The sequence below is a fragment of the Ylistrum balloti genome, unplaced genomic scaffold (assembly GCF_031769215.1).
Source record: "Ylistrum balloti isolate Yb309-2 unplaced genomic scaffold, AGI_CSIRO_Ybal_v1 Utg370312, whole genome shotgun sequence".
NCBI lineage: Eukaryota > Metazoa > Mollusca > Bivalvia > Pectinida > Pectinidae > Ylistrum > Ylistrum balloti.
Genome location: NW_026782231.1, coordinates 92022 through 106256, shown reverse-complemented (window position 1 = coordinate 106256; position 14235 = coordinate 92022). Strand labels below are relative to the sequence as shown.

At 34.7% G+C, this 14235-nt stretch overlaps 1 protein-coding gene across 1 annotated transcript in view; it reads right to left on the bottom strand.

Moving 5' to 3' along the window:
* The window catches only part of LOC132553268 (basement membrane-specific heparan sulfate proteoglycan core protein-like), a 153992-nt gene that overhangs the window by 74489 nt on the left and 65268 nt on the right, over positions 1-14235 (bottom strand). The window contains exons 6-8 of the mRNA XM_060217499.1: positions 8295-8801; positions 7537-7665; positions 6764-6883 (exon numbers count right to left, since the gene is read on the bottom strand). Of these exons, the coding sequence (XP_060073482.1) occupies positions 6764-6883; positions 7537-7665; positions 8295-8801 (756 nt within the window). The remainder of the gene's footprint in view (positions 1-6763; positions 6884-7536; positions 7666-8294; positions 8802-14235) is intronic.

The window sequence follows — 14235 nt, the reverse complement described above, 5'->3', positions numbered from 1 at the left end:
AGGAAACAGAGACTTTTTTTAAGAAAAACCATAACCAGTTAAATGTATCCATATTTCTAATGAATGATACAATTCATTTGACAAAAATATTTATAAAAAAATGATAAAAAAATAAACTCTTTAATAGACAAACAATGATAATCATTGGTAGATGTGCACATAAGTGGAATACTAGTATTTTTAAACAAATGTACTTATATATGTGCATGTAAAAATATTGGCAGCAAACATTTATCTTTTAAAACAAGAAAAACATAACACAAGTTAAATTACTACTAGCTAATGAACATGATGAAATGTTTAAAATAACTTTTAAAAAAAAATACATAAATGTAAAGATGTCTATAAGATGAAAACATTAAATGATATTACAACATTCTAGACATGGTGACCAGAACACAACAAACTTTGGTTTATAAACAATCAACATTTCTCCATTATCCTTCCTGTTTACAACAAATTTACCATAAATTACAACATAACCCCCCCCCTCCACCCCCCCCCCCCACCCCTCCCCAGCCATACATCTCTGAAACAAAATCAATGAGGACTATTTCCTACAACAGTATTGTTACAGGATGTGGGAAGTTTTTATTATTACCAAATAATTCAATTTTGTATCCCTTTTACATGTGCTATCTCAAACGTTGCAGTGCAATGATGTATCTATCAAAACAGTTATAATATCATAAGTCCCAAACACCCCTCCTTATACAGAATACAAAATGCAGGATGTTTTCCTGTCTAACGACCTTCCTGGCTGATGTTAAAAATCAAAATGTATCGTTATTATGAGATATCAAGTCTAAGAGAAGCTGAAGAATCCATTCAGTCAGCAGTAGACTGTAAACGAAGTGATAGGATACTCATACTGTTGAGGAAGCAAAGTGTTAACTCATGCCATTGTATACTATTCATCATAGACTTCCGACATGTCCAATCAGGTGAAAAAACACACATTTCATACCAGCTAGAAACATCAAAAAGCCGGGTTTATATTCTGATAACTGATGCACTTGCCAGGTTGCGAATAAAAGCAAATATGTATATAATAATAACAAGCACATTCGACCAGAAAGGAAAGGCGATGCATTTTCTGCAGTCGATGATTAAGGCAATGCATAATCTGTAACAGCAAGCATATGAAATGGTCCAATCAAAACAGGCAGAACATCAACACACTTTTGTATGAACAAGCAGACAGAAAGTGTCCAGTCAAAACTCAGGTGATTCATATTCCCAGTAAGCAGGTGTCAGGTAGATGTTTGATCGGTGAATTTCCAATCGGTGTGCAGATATAATTTCCGAGGAAAGTGTGGCAGATATTTACATATCTGATAAAGCGTAGCAATTTCTAGTCTGCATGTGTGAGGCATCCATCTTGAAGCTGTGATTCTGGCGACATGTAACGATCATGTGATGATCATTCGACAATGAATCTGTAACTTACGACAGTCCAACTCGTCTGTTGTGTCAGGACAATCGTTTGCTCCATCACATCGAAGTCCTTCGTCTATACACCGCCCCATTTCACACCGAAATTCTGTCGGCTTGCATGGCACCGACACTGAGTACAGACATATCCAGTTGGTATTAGATTCCTTGGTTTTATATGTAACTGGTTCATACCTCATCAATTCATGTTTCATCCAAATGAATTACATATTTGACATCAATTTCAAGTCAAAATGTTCCAAACCCAATTTTATGTTCTGCGTAATATTGCTTCAAGTAAGTCAGTCTCAACATTGAGCTGATTGGTAGATCTAAATTCAACTCTCATTGGGTCATACATATTTTCTAATTGGTTGATCTATCATTTGGGCAATTTTAAATTTTTTTTGCTTAATGTTTGATTTAAATTAAATTTTCATCGATTAATCTTTAATGGACTATGATCATATTAGTTATGCCAGAACAGCGGTCTCGTTTCAATTCCCTCATGATATTGACTCCTGTACAAAGAAAACCTTCTGGTTTTATCTCTGTATCATGCATGAATAATAGTATGAGAACCATGCTACACTTCTAGACAAGTGTTGTTTGTTATATCAAAAACATGTATAACCCACATATACAGTATTTACTACAAACACAACATGTCATCCTCACCAAGTACACACACCTACCTAATCATAAACTGTGTTTGGCCTCTCATTACTGACCAAAGTTCAAAGTCACATACCACAATATTTCACAAATACTCAAATTTGAAAAAAACAAAAAATTTCATGACCTAATTTGTAAAAACTATTTTGGAAGAAAGACTTTTTAGAATTAACTACACATGAAGAATATTTTGTGTAAATGTGAGACACAGTTAACAACCAAGAGGCCAAAGGGGCCTGCATCACTCACCTGGCTAATAACGAATGATTTCTGAAATAATTACCCTACTGATTCCCAGCCTTGTCATCAAACATAAAAATTGTTTCGTACCAAACTTGGATAATATCCTTGTACAGAAAAAGGATTTTGAAGAACTTACATTTCCCCAATTGGGCCCACCCCATCCACCCAAGAGGGCCAGGATGCACTGTTCATACAGACCTGAGTAGTCAAAACCAATCATTTCCACACCAGGAATAGAATTTTAAAGAATTTATTCTATTTCCCAAGCCCCTCCTGCCCTAGCCCCCCCCCCCCCTCCCCAACCACAAAATTGATTCCACTTCCCCATCAATTCTATGTACCAAATTTGTGCCAAATCCAATCATTCCTATCGAAGAGGTAGGATTTTAAAGAATTTGCTCTATTTCCTCCAATGGGACATGCCCCTCCTTGGGTGTCGAGACTCATCATTTATGAAAAAAAAAAATTGGTCTAAATTGGCTTAGTCCTTCATGAGTATTAGCAATTTGAAGAAAAGTTGATGTACGAACGGACAAACGACAAACGCCACAATATTCCTATAGCTAACTAATGGCTCTTCGGGCCAGGTGAGCTAAAATAAATTCTTGCAAGTGTTTGGAATGATACAAGTTTATAAGTTTTAAGATAAAAAATTGGAAATGTCAAACACAGAGAGCTTCATTAAGTAATGACAAACATTAAAAATAATGTTTTAAATACCCCACCTATACATAACATATACCACACTGTGATTGTTCATTCAGTAGAATATCATTCATCAAAAAAGATCAATGTTCAGTTTTATCAATATTTTTTTCCACATAAATAACTTTTGTCATTGAGATCATATCTTATGAATCCAAAATATTTTGTTTGTTTCTTTGATTAGAACTTATTTTGCATGCATCATATAATATAACAACATATTTTAGACAAGCTAGACTAAATCTTATAAAGCCATCATTTATATCATTCTTACAGACACCAGTTTTACATTTTGGAAAAAATATATCAGAAGTCTATTCGCCCAGAAAGATTATTAGAAAGATTTCTGATTCAAACAAAATTTTTCAGAAAAGATTATCTTTCAGAACAGTGGAGAATTTCTTTTTCAAAGAAGTGCTGAAAATTTAATAGATACAATTTAAAGAAGTGCTGAAAATTTAATAGATATAATTTCTTTTTGTAAATAGCATAAAAAAATGAAATGAATTAAATATTATTTATTCATAAATATTGTTTTCCTTATATAGCATAGGTAAAGAGTTACAGTGATCAAGATCCGACAAGAAGCCGACAATGAAGGAAACATGCACATGAAATAAGCCTTTAGAAGACCCTGAAGAGACTTTGAAGGGAAGAAAGAATGGATAGAATTTCATATTCATATATCAAGCATATTTATGTCATAAACAATACAGATAAAGCTGTATACTTAATTACAGGATGCTGTTCTAATACAGTATTTAGAGGAATTTTACTATTAAAATGCACTACAGGATGCATATTGATAGGAGTTGCTTTTCACAGGGGCTTTGGTTTACAGGACTCTTGCAGGAATACAGGATCTTTACAGCATTTTCCATAGAATTCTTGCAGGAATTGATACACAACCCATTACAAATCCAGAAGATTTTTCTAGCTGTACATAACAGGACATTTCAATACAGACAATATGTGTAACATACAACAGACTATAGTAACCATTTAAAGTTCCTGTTTACATCTTCTCCACAACCTTCCTGACTTAACATGGTGCTAAATCATTTTTGTGCCACAACAAAATTTTAAAATTATTATAACTAAATATGTTGTCATAATCAATCCAAATATCTAGATTTTATCAAACCTCTGTCCTGATATAACAGCAGCCAAAATTTTAGTACAACTTTGATAGAATGCCCCTTATTTCAACATTATAACTTCTGTTGAAAGCCCTTCATTTAAAAAGCAAAATCTCTATTAAACGCCCCTCATTTAAACAGTAAAACCTCTATTAAACGCCCCTCATTTAAACAGCAAAATCTCTATTAAACGCCCCTCATTTAAACAGTAAAACCTCTATTAAACGCCCCTCATTTAAACAGCAAAATTTCTATTCAACGGCCCTCATTTAAACAGTAAAACCTCTATTAAACGCCCCTCATTTAAACAGCAAAATTTCTATTCAACGCCCCTCATTTAAACAGTAAAACCTCTATTAAACGCCCCTCATTTAAACAGTAAAACCTCTATTAAACGCCCCTCATTTAAACAGCAAAACCTCTGTAGAACGCCCCTCATTTAAACAGCAAAATTTCTATTCAACGCCCCTCATTTAAACAGCAAAACCTCTGTAGAACGCCCCTCATTTAAACAGTAAAACCTCTGTTAAATGCCCCTCATGTATACAGTAAAACCTCTATAGAATGCCCCTCATTTAAACAGTAAAACCTCTATAGATTATTCTCATTTAAGAAATGTTTAATACATTGTTGTGTATATCAACATCCCATTGTTAATGATATCTAAATGTCTATGTCTTCCTGTAAAATAACATTGTGGTCATAATACTTTTAACACCAAATTTAAGTAAGAGGGGTGGAGAGATGTGATTACATCATATTATCATAAGGTCACTAAAGGTCATTATGGGTCACAAAAGGTCACAAACCTGTTGCACTGGTAGCTGCAGAAAGAAAGAGTGTAGACAGAAGTTTACTAAAATGTATGCCACCAAGGACTAGAAAATTACTAAATTATTATATAATTACGGGACAAATTCACATTCCATGAACAGTAAATGAAATTGATTACTTTAATTTTCTAATTTCAATTTAATTTTCAGGAGTGGTCGTACATGTTCTATAAATAGAACCCAAAATAACTTATCCTAAATGATTAATTACTTCAATACTTTGAATTTTGCTCTTCATATTTTCCCTTTTTTCCCCCCAGAAAAATCAATATCTGCTAAAAAAGCAAATTGTTTTCTCAATATCAGGAACACAGATCTGTATGTACACTAAATAACAACATAATGTTTGTGAAGACAAACCAAAAAAATTAAATTCAACCAAGAAGTCTTCAGATGAAAAAACTGTGTATTTGATAGGTGGTATCATGTCTAAACCACGAAATAAAAGTGGCCCCAAAAATTCAACAATATACAGTATTAAAATGTTATATCTAGGGCAATTCGTCAGATGTGTGCATATCTTAAACATCTCAATTCTGACTGAAGAATATCTCTTGGACAAAATCAGTCCTCGATGAATGATCGTTGCATTCTGGAGTTGTATCTGAGTTTGAATTAAGTTTTCATTTGACACTTACGGCATGCTATTTCGTCAGTTCCGTCGGAACAGTCCGACACTGAGTCACATCGCAGGTTCTTGTCAATGCACTGTCCGCTACTACACTGAAACTGCTGGTCGGTACATGGCAATACAGCTGAAGGAAAACAGTCGCAAACTCGCTTTAACTTGCCTATCATTTCCATAATCAAAGATCAAATCCACAGACTTCCAAATATGCAGGCATTCATTATAATGATGTTGTGAAACTACATATATTTCGCAAAGGTGTGCAAATAACAGATTGTTGTTACCAATACAAATTTATAGATTCGTGGAAAGAAAGATTTTCATACCAAAGCATCATGCTATCAATGGAACATGAAAAATCGTAATTTATTCCAATATACTCACAAGTAACAAGAAATCCTGAAATCATTACTATGCAGAAAAGTTAAAGCTCAGAAATTTAATGAAAATTTTCATTTCAAGACAGATTTAAGAAGAAAAAGGAAAAGCACCATGCCCAACAACACAAGCCATTAAGTTAAATTGAAAAATTCAAATGTTATTTAATTTGATATTGATAATCAATTCCATGGTGACAAAATTTGTACATTTAAGTTAAAATCAGTCCCCCATTATGAATCTTTTAGAAAGAACACAATTTAAAATTACTTATTCATAACTAAGCGGAACAAAATCATGTTAAATATAGAAGTGGTTTGTAATTTTAAACAAATTCAACATAACTTTTATATTAAGATGCTCTTTCATGTTTGAAAAGTTATATCATTAAAAAAACTCATTTTGCACAACCTTCATGCTTGTATGTGTAAAGGAGACTGATTTTGTGGGTTATTACCATATTTATCACTCAATTAGCAAATGTTCAGTAATAAGCCCACCCACATGTACCACTGCTCAATACAGAATTAACAACAGATGTTATTTCATAATCCTGTAGTAAGCCCCCACCCCCAGCCCCACCCCTCTACCAATGACCAAGAATTTCTGTGTGAATCCCCCTTGGATTACTGGGATAAATACGGTATTAAATTTTGTCACCATATCACAAAGAAACCAACAAAAGTTTGTCCGATTAATTAGAGCAATGCATGGTTGAGAATTCTTACGACAATCTTCCTCGTCACTTCCGTCCGAGCAGTCCACTTGGCTGTTACAGAGGAAGGCTTGCGGAATACACTGAGGAGTTGAACGACACTTTACCTCTCCTTCTACACATTTTATTGGATCTGAAAGAAAATCATTTCACAATCTATCAAAGTCTCCAACAAGCTGAATTTGTCATGAAATGAAACCTACCTTTAATGATAATCCCTCACTTTCTCCTGTCTTTATACAAAATACTAAGTGTTTTCAATCTCCGAGGCAATAAATCCCAAATTCCCATTTGGTTACTTTAAGAATTCCACTTGAATATTGTTAAATAGTAATATTTTTCTCCACAGGAAGAAAATAACTACCATGAACTCGAAATTATTCAGGAATCTTGATAGACAACATGACAAAACATGTCCACAAATAGAATCCATATTTTTTATATTCACAGTAAATAATTGAAATTCTTAACCGATTTTATTTTCACATAAGCTTTTCACCTCAGGAAAGTTTACCATAGTGTTCTCTTGGGAACAAAATACTTCCTATATTTTTGGAAGGTATAAAAACCATCATAATTTTTTTTTCTTGAAAGATATATAATGAAATCATACAAAAGAGAGGTAATTACTACGATATAATTCGAAGCTTTTGAGTATATTGTATCAGAACTGATAAAGGGTAAGTGATTAGATATTTCAGTATTCACTCAGTCAGTGTAATCATGCAGTACAGTATTCAGTAGAAAGAATTTTGACTTCAGTCTGTATGCTAAGACTCGACGTACCACATCCTTTTTCATCCGACTGGTCGAAACAATCAAACTGTCCGTCACATCTGTACCGTCCATCCACACATTCTCCATCCTCACATGTGAACTGATCAGGTTTACAGGTCAACACTGAGTCTACATCGGCTGTAAGATCACGGAAAACAAAAACTTTTGATCACATTTCACATTATTTTGACTAAATAACCATAATTCATTATAATATAGCCATTTTCAAAGAAAGAGATTTCCAAGCATAGTTTGTGGGAAAAACAAATTAGTAGAGACAGGATAGAAAAACCAATATACTGTAAGCAGGGAATATTTCGCTAGTTAAATTTTCACTCTTTTCACCATTATGTCAATAAAGCAAAAATAAAACTGATTAAAATACATATTTAATTCTAAGAGGGAACTTCACAATGGTTGAAGATAAATATTTTTCCTGGAGGTTGAAAGAACCCTGCTGGAATGTTTCCCTTTATACAGTAGTATTGGAGACTAGGTATAAAACAACTGAAACTCCTGAACTGTGGAACAACATGAAAATTTGTAGCTTGATCAATATAGTTTGATCGCATGTAGTTGTAATTTATTTTTTCTGATTTTTTCCTTAAAACAAAGAGACAATTTAGCATCACTATATGAAGACAAAATATATCAATATTTCTAATGATACCAAAATTTCTTATCTGATAAATCAATAATGGTAATTTTAAACAAATGTTTTCTTTTCCAAAGAAAAGTTGTAAAAATAGTAAATAAAAATTTTTTACTCTGTGAAACACCGGTATAATCCATCAAAGCTCTAATAGCAAATGTTGCTCCGACGTCCTCATATGGCACCCTCTCCAAGCTAAAAATAGATCCGGTTTCCACATCCTCCTGGTAAAATGTAGCATAGTAATTTTGATAAAGTTCTTCAGGCGTCACTTCACCAGCACGAGCACTTGCTACAACGCCCTCAGTGGAGGCTCGTGGGTAAAAGATTCCAATGAAGTCACCCTTTTCGACAGCAATTGGGGGATTCGCTTGCACAGTGTGGTTGCCTACGGCGGCAACAGGAAGTTCTGTCTGGCCCACCAAGATAAATTCCTCTGGAGAAATTTGTCTCCATACAGCCGCATAACCGACATATCTTGGTACAACTCTGTAATAGTTCCATCCCACAACATACCCTCGACAGAAAAACTCGTTGTTGATGAGGAGGTTTGCACGATTATCACCTGATCGAGGCAATGGATCTGCACCGCGACCGGTATAGTCAGGACAGGCACGGCCATCTGTAAAATCAAAGGGCAGATAACTGATTATCATTGGAGGTAATGATAAGAAAATGAAACCCATGACATATTCAGGGTATTGGGGACATACAAGTCCATATGAAACAACAAGGGGAAGAAACTCTGGTTGTCATGTTGACATTAAGAAATAGAAAATGTTCAAATAATTAAGGCAAAACCACTGGAGATCGCATAGATTCACATGATAATGTTGATATTTTGGACTTTTTATCATCCACATAAATCATGCTTGTGTATGTTTGTTTTTTAATCCAAAATATAAACCCCAAAAATGTTGGATGATTTCAAGATCTAGGTGCTGGAAACCTCTTAAAAAGTAAGCACACGTTACCAACAAGAATTCATCACAGATGCTACTATATTGAAGAATGAAAACTACAACAAAGTTAAACCATGATTTGAAACCAGAATTCTAGAGAGATACTTTAAACAATTGACTATCTGGCCATCATTTGTCCTCTAGATCATCCACATCACATACACAAAAATCTAGCCCATTATTTTTTGTTTTACTAACTAAACAAAGCATGTTGTGTTATTATAAGCTTTAGAGAATTTAGGTATTCAACCAACTTATTTACAAACACTTTACAGGAAACAAGAAAAATTCAATGAAAACGGAAATTGTTTTTCTTTTATTGTGAAACAAAACTCCTCTTCCTTAATGAATGCAGGCATTCAAACACCTGTTTAAGGTCAGCAAAGTTCTTTAAATCAGTTCAATGAAACTAGTCTTTAATGTTAAAAACCAATCCCATTTGCTTAATTAACTAACAAATGATATAAGTCTTGTCTGGACATTAACTGGCTATATAAGATTTCAAACCAACCCTTTTTATCATTATATCTCATTTTGCAGGTGTTAGCTGAATGAAAAGCATTTTAGTCAGTGATATTATGATAAAGAACAGAAAGCCATATAAATGTAGATATTTTTTCGTAATTAAGACAAATCACAAGAAGTCATCTTCCGAAATTAAAAGCTTATAGCAATGAAACGAGACAGAATTGAGTCAGTGCCTCTCATCAGTCATATAAATAACACTGATCTGTATCAATGGCATGTTTGAATTGGTTGGGAAAAACAGAGACTGGTAAGAGTACAAGCACTATTCCACAAAATCAAGCAGGCCAAGAAAAAAGTCTTACGCTATCGACATACCAGACGAACATTTTTATTCCTCCTTCCCATTAGTAAAGCACAGTGGTAAGTGACTTCACATGTTATCCTACATAAAATGTATCTCGCAGTATCTTTATCTGTAGTCATTTGCATGTGTTGCAGAAGATTGTACAAAATCCCTTCCACAAGACTTCCGAAAATTCTTACCCGAGCATTCATGAAATAGACAGATGTAAACAACACATTTATTGATAAAGTACTATTGTTAAGTCATAACAGAAGTGTTGTTACCATGGAAATGGTAAGATTGAACATTTTTCCGTTTTAGTTTTAAAGATAAACAGATGTTTAAGAACATCTTCCTGAGCTATTAGGATATCTAACATGTGAATATCGTAGAAATACAACCTTGACATGGTTACATATTACAGGTTGCTGAATCATCCATAGCCAGGGATGACCCTTTACTGAAATAAGGAGGCCAAAATAGGCCCATCAGATAAAGCATTGTCATATGTAACTTAAGGTAAGGTGTAGTTTGACAATCCCTTTCCATGGAGGTTTGTGTTTCTTCAAAAGCTGAAAAACCAACCAGTCTGTTCTCACACATGGTTTTGTCCATGACACTTTACCGTAATTGTTCTGGATGGCATACAAGTAATGGGCCTCTCATATGTTATTCAGTGAAAAAGTCACCAGCTGTTAACAAAATGAAAGGAGATTCTGCCCTAAAATGACCCCGCCTGTTCCTAGGGCGATACACCCAACAAACCAACATTTCTTAAAATATATACAGATGTCTATGGAAAAAAACGTTTTCAGTTACTTGTTTGCGCTAATTCCACTTTCTAGAAATCAGAAAATGTGGAAGTGGTATTTTAAGTATCAATGATGTTTTAATTCTCTAAAAAGTAAAATAATTAACAGTACATGTTTTGAATTAAACAAACTAAAACAGCCCACTGTGAGCCCTTCCTACAACAAAAACAGCGAGAGTACAAATTAAAATTTAATTTCTTATGACTACCCAGGAGATGCAGATGTCATCCTTAATATCACCATGTTTTAAAATCTGGGAGGTTCAATGTCATGATATATAATATTCCCTCCAGCCCTTACTTATTACTCACTAATTTAAGTATCTAACATCATTTAAAAATAGCATGACCACTTTCTGTATTGTATAACTATTAACAGTATGAGGTTCCCTAGACTGCCCTCGGACTTTATGCCCCATGACTCTAGAATATCAAATTTTTAAACAAATTGGAACAGCTAATGTAAGAATTTAGACGAGCACAAAAATTTAGAGTCTGGTAGCCAGACTACAACTGCCCTTTCCATCCTTTTTTGATAATAAAAGTGTGGCTATGATTCTACTTCATATTATACACAACTTCATATAATGATGTGCTGGATCCTGATTTTGTCTGCTATGTAATTGAAATAATTACATAAAAGACTTTAAAAGTACTTTAATAATAATGAAAATTGTCCTTTTTAGAAACCATTTTATACTTTATATTTTTTCAGAGACCCCACTCTTAGCACCCCCCCCCCCCCCCCCTTCCCCCCTACAAGTCCCCATGTTTTACTGCCGTATGAAAGCCCAGTATCAGCCACTCAGTCCCCATGTTTAGAGTCAGTATGGTAGCTCAGCATCAGCCCCCTGGTCCCAACCCTTAGTGTCAGTATGGTAAGAGTCAGTGATAGCCATCCCCATCACCCCTACCAGTTCCAACTTTTAGTGCCGTATGGTAGCTAAGTGTTAGTCCCCCAGTCCTGACCCTTAGTGTCAGTATGGTATCTCAGGTTTAGCTCATTAGTCCCCATCCTTGGTGTCAGTATGGTAGCTCAGCTTCTGCTCCTTAGTCCCCACCCTTAGTGTCAGTGTGGTAGCTCAGGTTTAGCTCATTAGTCCCCATCCTTGGTGTCAGTATGGTAGCTCAGCTTCAGCTTCTCAGTCCCTATTCTTGGTGTCAGTATGGTAACCCAGCATCAGTCCCTCAGTCCCCACTTTAAGAATCAGTATGATAGCCCAGGATCAGTCCCTCAGTCTCCACTTTAAAAGTCAGTATGGTAGCCCAGCATCAGTCCCTCAGTCCCCACTTTAAGAGTCAGTATGGTAGCCCAGCATCAGCCCCTCTGTACCCACTTTAAGAGTCAGTATTGCAGAAGTCAGCCAATGTTCTCCTGTTCACCCTGTTATCCCTCAATCCTCCTGACTATAATCACAGCAGTAATTTCATCTTGGTTCCAGACAGGTTGACCCTTCCTTAGCTATTTATCCTGGTCTTAGACATCTAACTGGCTGTTCACCTTTGTATATTTGTCTCTCCTCTCTCATTCCTCTCCCCTCCTCCTCCCCCTTTCTCACCACCATCCCCATACTCCATACACAATATATCCATGTGTACAGAAAGTTTCACTCAATGACTAATTACACATACAATCCCCATTCCTATTTCAGGCAGTAGTCTTGGTCACCACAATGGTACCAGATCCCCTTTACCTCCATCCATCCTTCCTTTCCTCCCTACATAATAACAGGCACATAAAATTCATCAGGGAGGTACACAATTTTGTTTTGTTACAGTCTGTGTACCATCACAGAGGATCTTTCCCTCCAAGCTGCCAATGTATGACACATTGCTAGAGGTAGAACTTTTTACCATTGATTCAACACACTAGCATTCATTAACTCATATTGAGGTGGTATTCCTCCATCATGATGAGCATAGATTTTGGTGATAATGTGAAAATAGTGTTGTTTTGTTGATTACAACCTTGTTTTTGTTACCATATCTGAATATTTCTTTTGTTCTTAAGAATTCTCCTCCCCTCTCTCTTTGACGTTTTATAATATTTATTTTCCAAAGAATCTTCAGCTACCCATAGCACAATTATTTTAATCTCCAATTTTAGAAAAATGAAAAAAAAAAATTTGTTTCTCCATTCCACGATAATTTTCTTTGTAAGGAATTAAAATCAAATACACAGTGAACTAAAATATCATCCTTTAATTAATCACACTAGCATGTAAGGGTACGTCTCGATGTGGGAGGAAAGTGGACTACCGGTGGAAAATCCAAATGTTTGGGCAGGTGACCCTATACCTTTTCACGTCCATTAAGGAAATAAAACCTGGATGTGTAGGTGAAAGGTGAATGTGTTGCCACTGCATCACAAACCACCCAGTAGTATTTATATATTTATATTCATATACGACAGATGAGAGTGGGCTTAACACCAGTCATGGGCTTATTGTCGAAAAAACACAATCAAAATTTCACTAAATTTGCTGAAGTTCTCAAAACAAATCTCAAAAAAGCAGTAACTATGTCATTCAATAAAGAAAAACCTTCTAAAAGTTGAACTGTACACTAATGCATGACTTTTCTTATCAACCTGACCAGGTGGAAGGTATCAATATATCACTTAACACTTCGTTCACAGTACAGTTACACCTTTTTCCAGCTCAACGGATCGATTTGATGAATCAAGATCTCATCATAGGATTTTCTGCACTACATGAATTAGGCCAAATTATTATGCTGACAAAATCAGAAATGAACTTGTGAATCACAACTACATAACAGATGTGTATATATGTGTTTTGTAGATTTCCTGTTTTAGATACAAAGAACCTTTGTATAAAATTACTACAGGAAATTTTAATATTAATCAGTAATTACACATTACAATATATGAAAACAAAATTGTATTTCAATACCCCCACTGTACATAATATATTTCTGTTATAATGCGTTTTATGATGTTTACATCTATAGAGAAGGAGATATAAACACTGATGTCTGGTTACATACCTATAAATCACTCCTAATACACCGGATGCAATTCATTTTATGAAATTTTGATTTCAGAGCTGCAAAATCTTTTAAAATTGCAGTATCAAATAAGCTATGAATAATGTATTATACATATACAAGAGTATAATATTTTTAAAAACTTCCAAGACTCGTTCAGTTTCTGTCTTTATATATGTATCTAGTTTTAAAACAACTTGGTGTTATTAATCTGAAAACAACTTACAAAAGCGGAAACACAAACAAGAAGTTTCTGAGGAACCAAACAAATCTGAGAAAGTTAGTTACAGACATTGTTTAAACAATCTGAACATATTTCTGCAATACACATCAAAGGGAGACGATCCACACCCAGTTGTTGATGAATCTGATACCACCAGTAGATAGGAAGGACTTTTTATAAAGACATCCCGATCTGAAACATTTACGTACATGATGTAATTGGTGCAATGTGGTCTTTCTG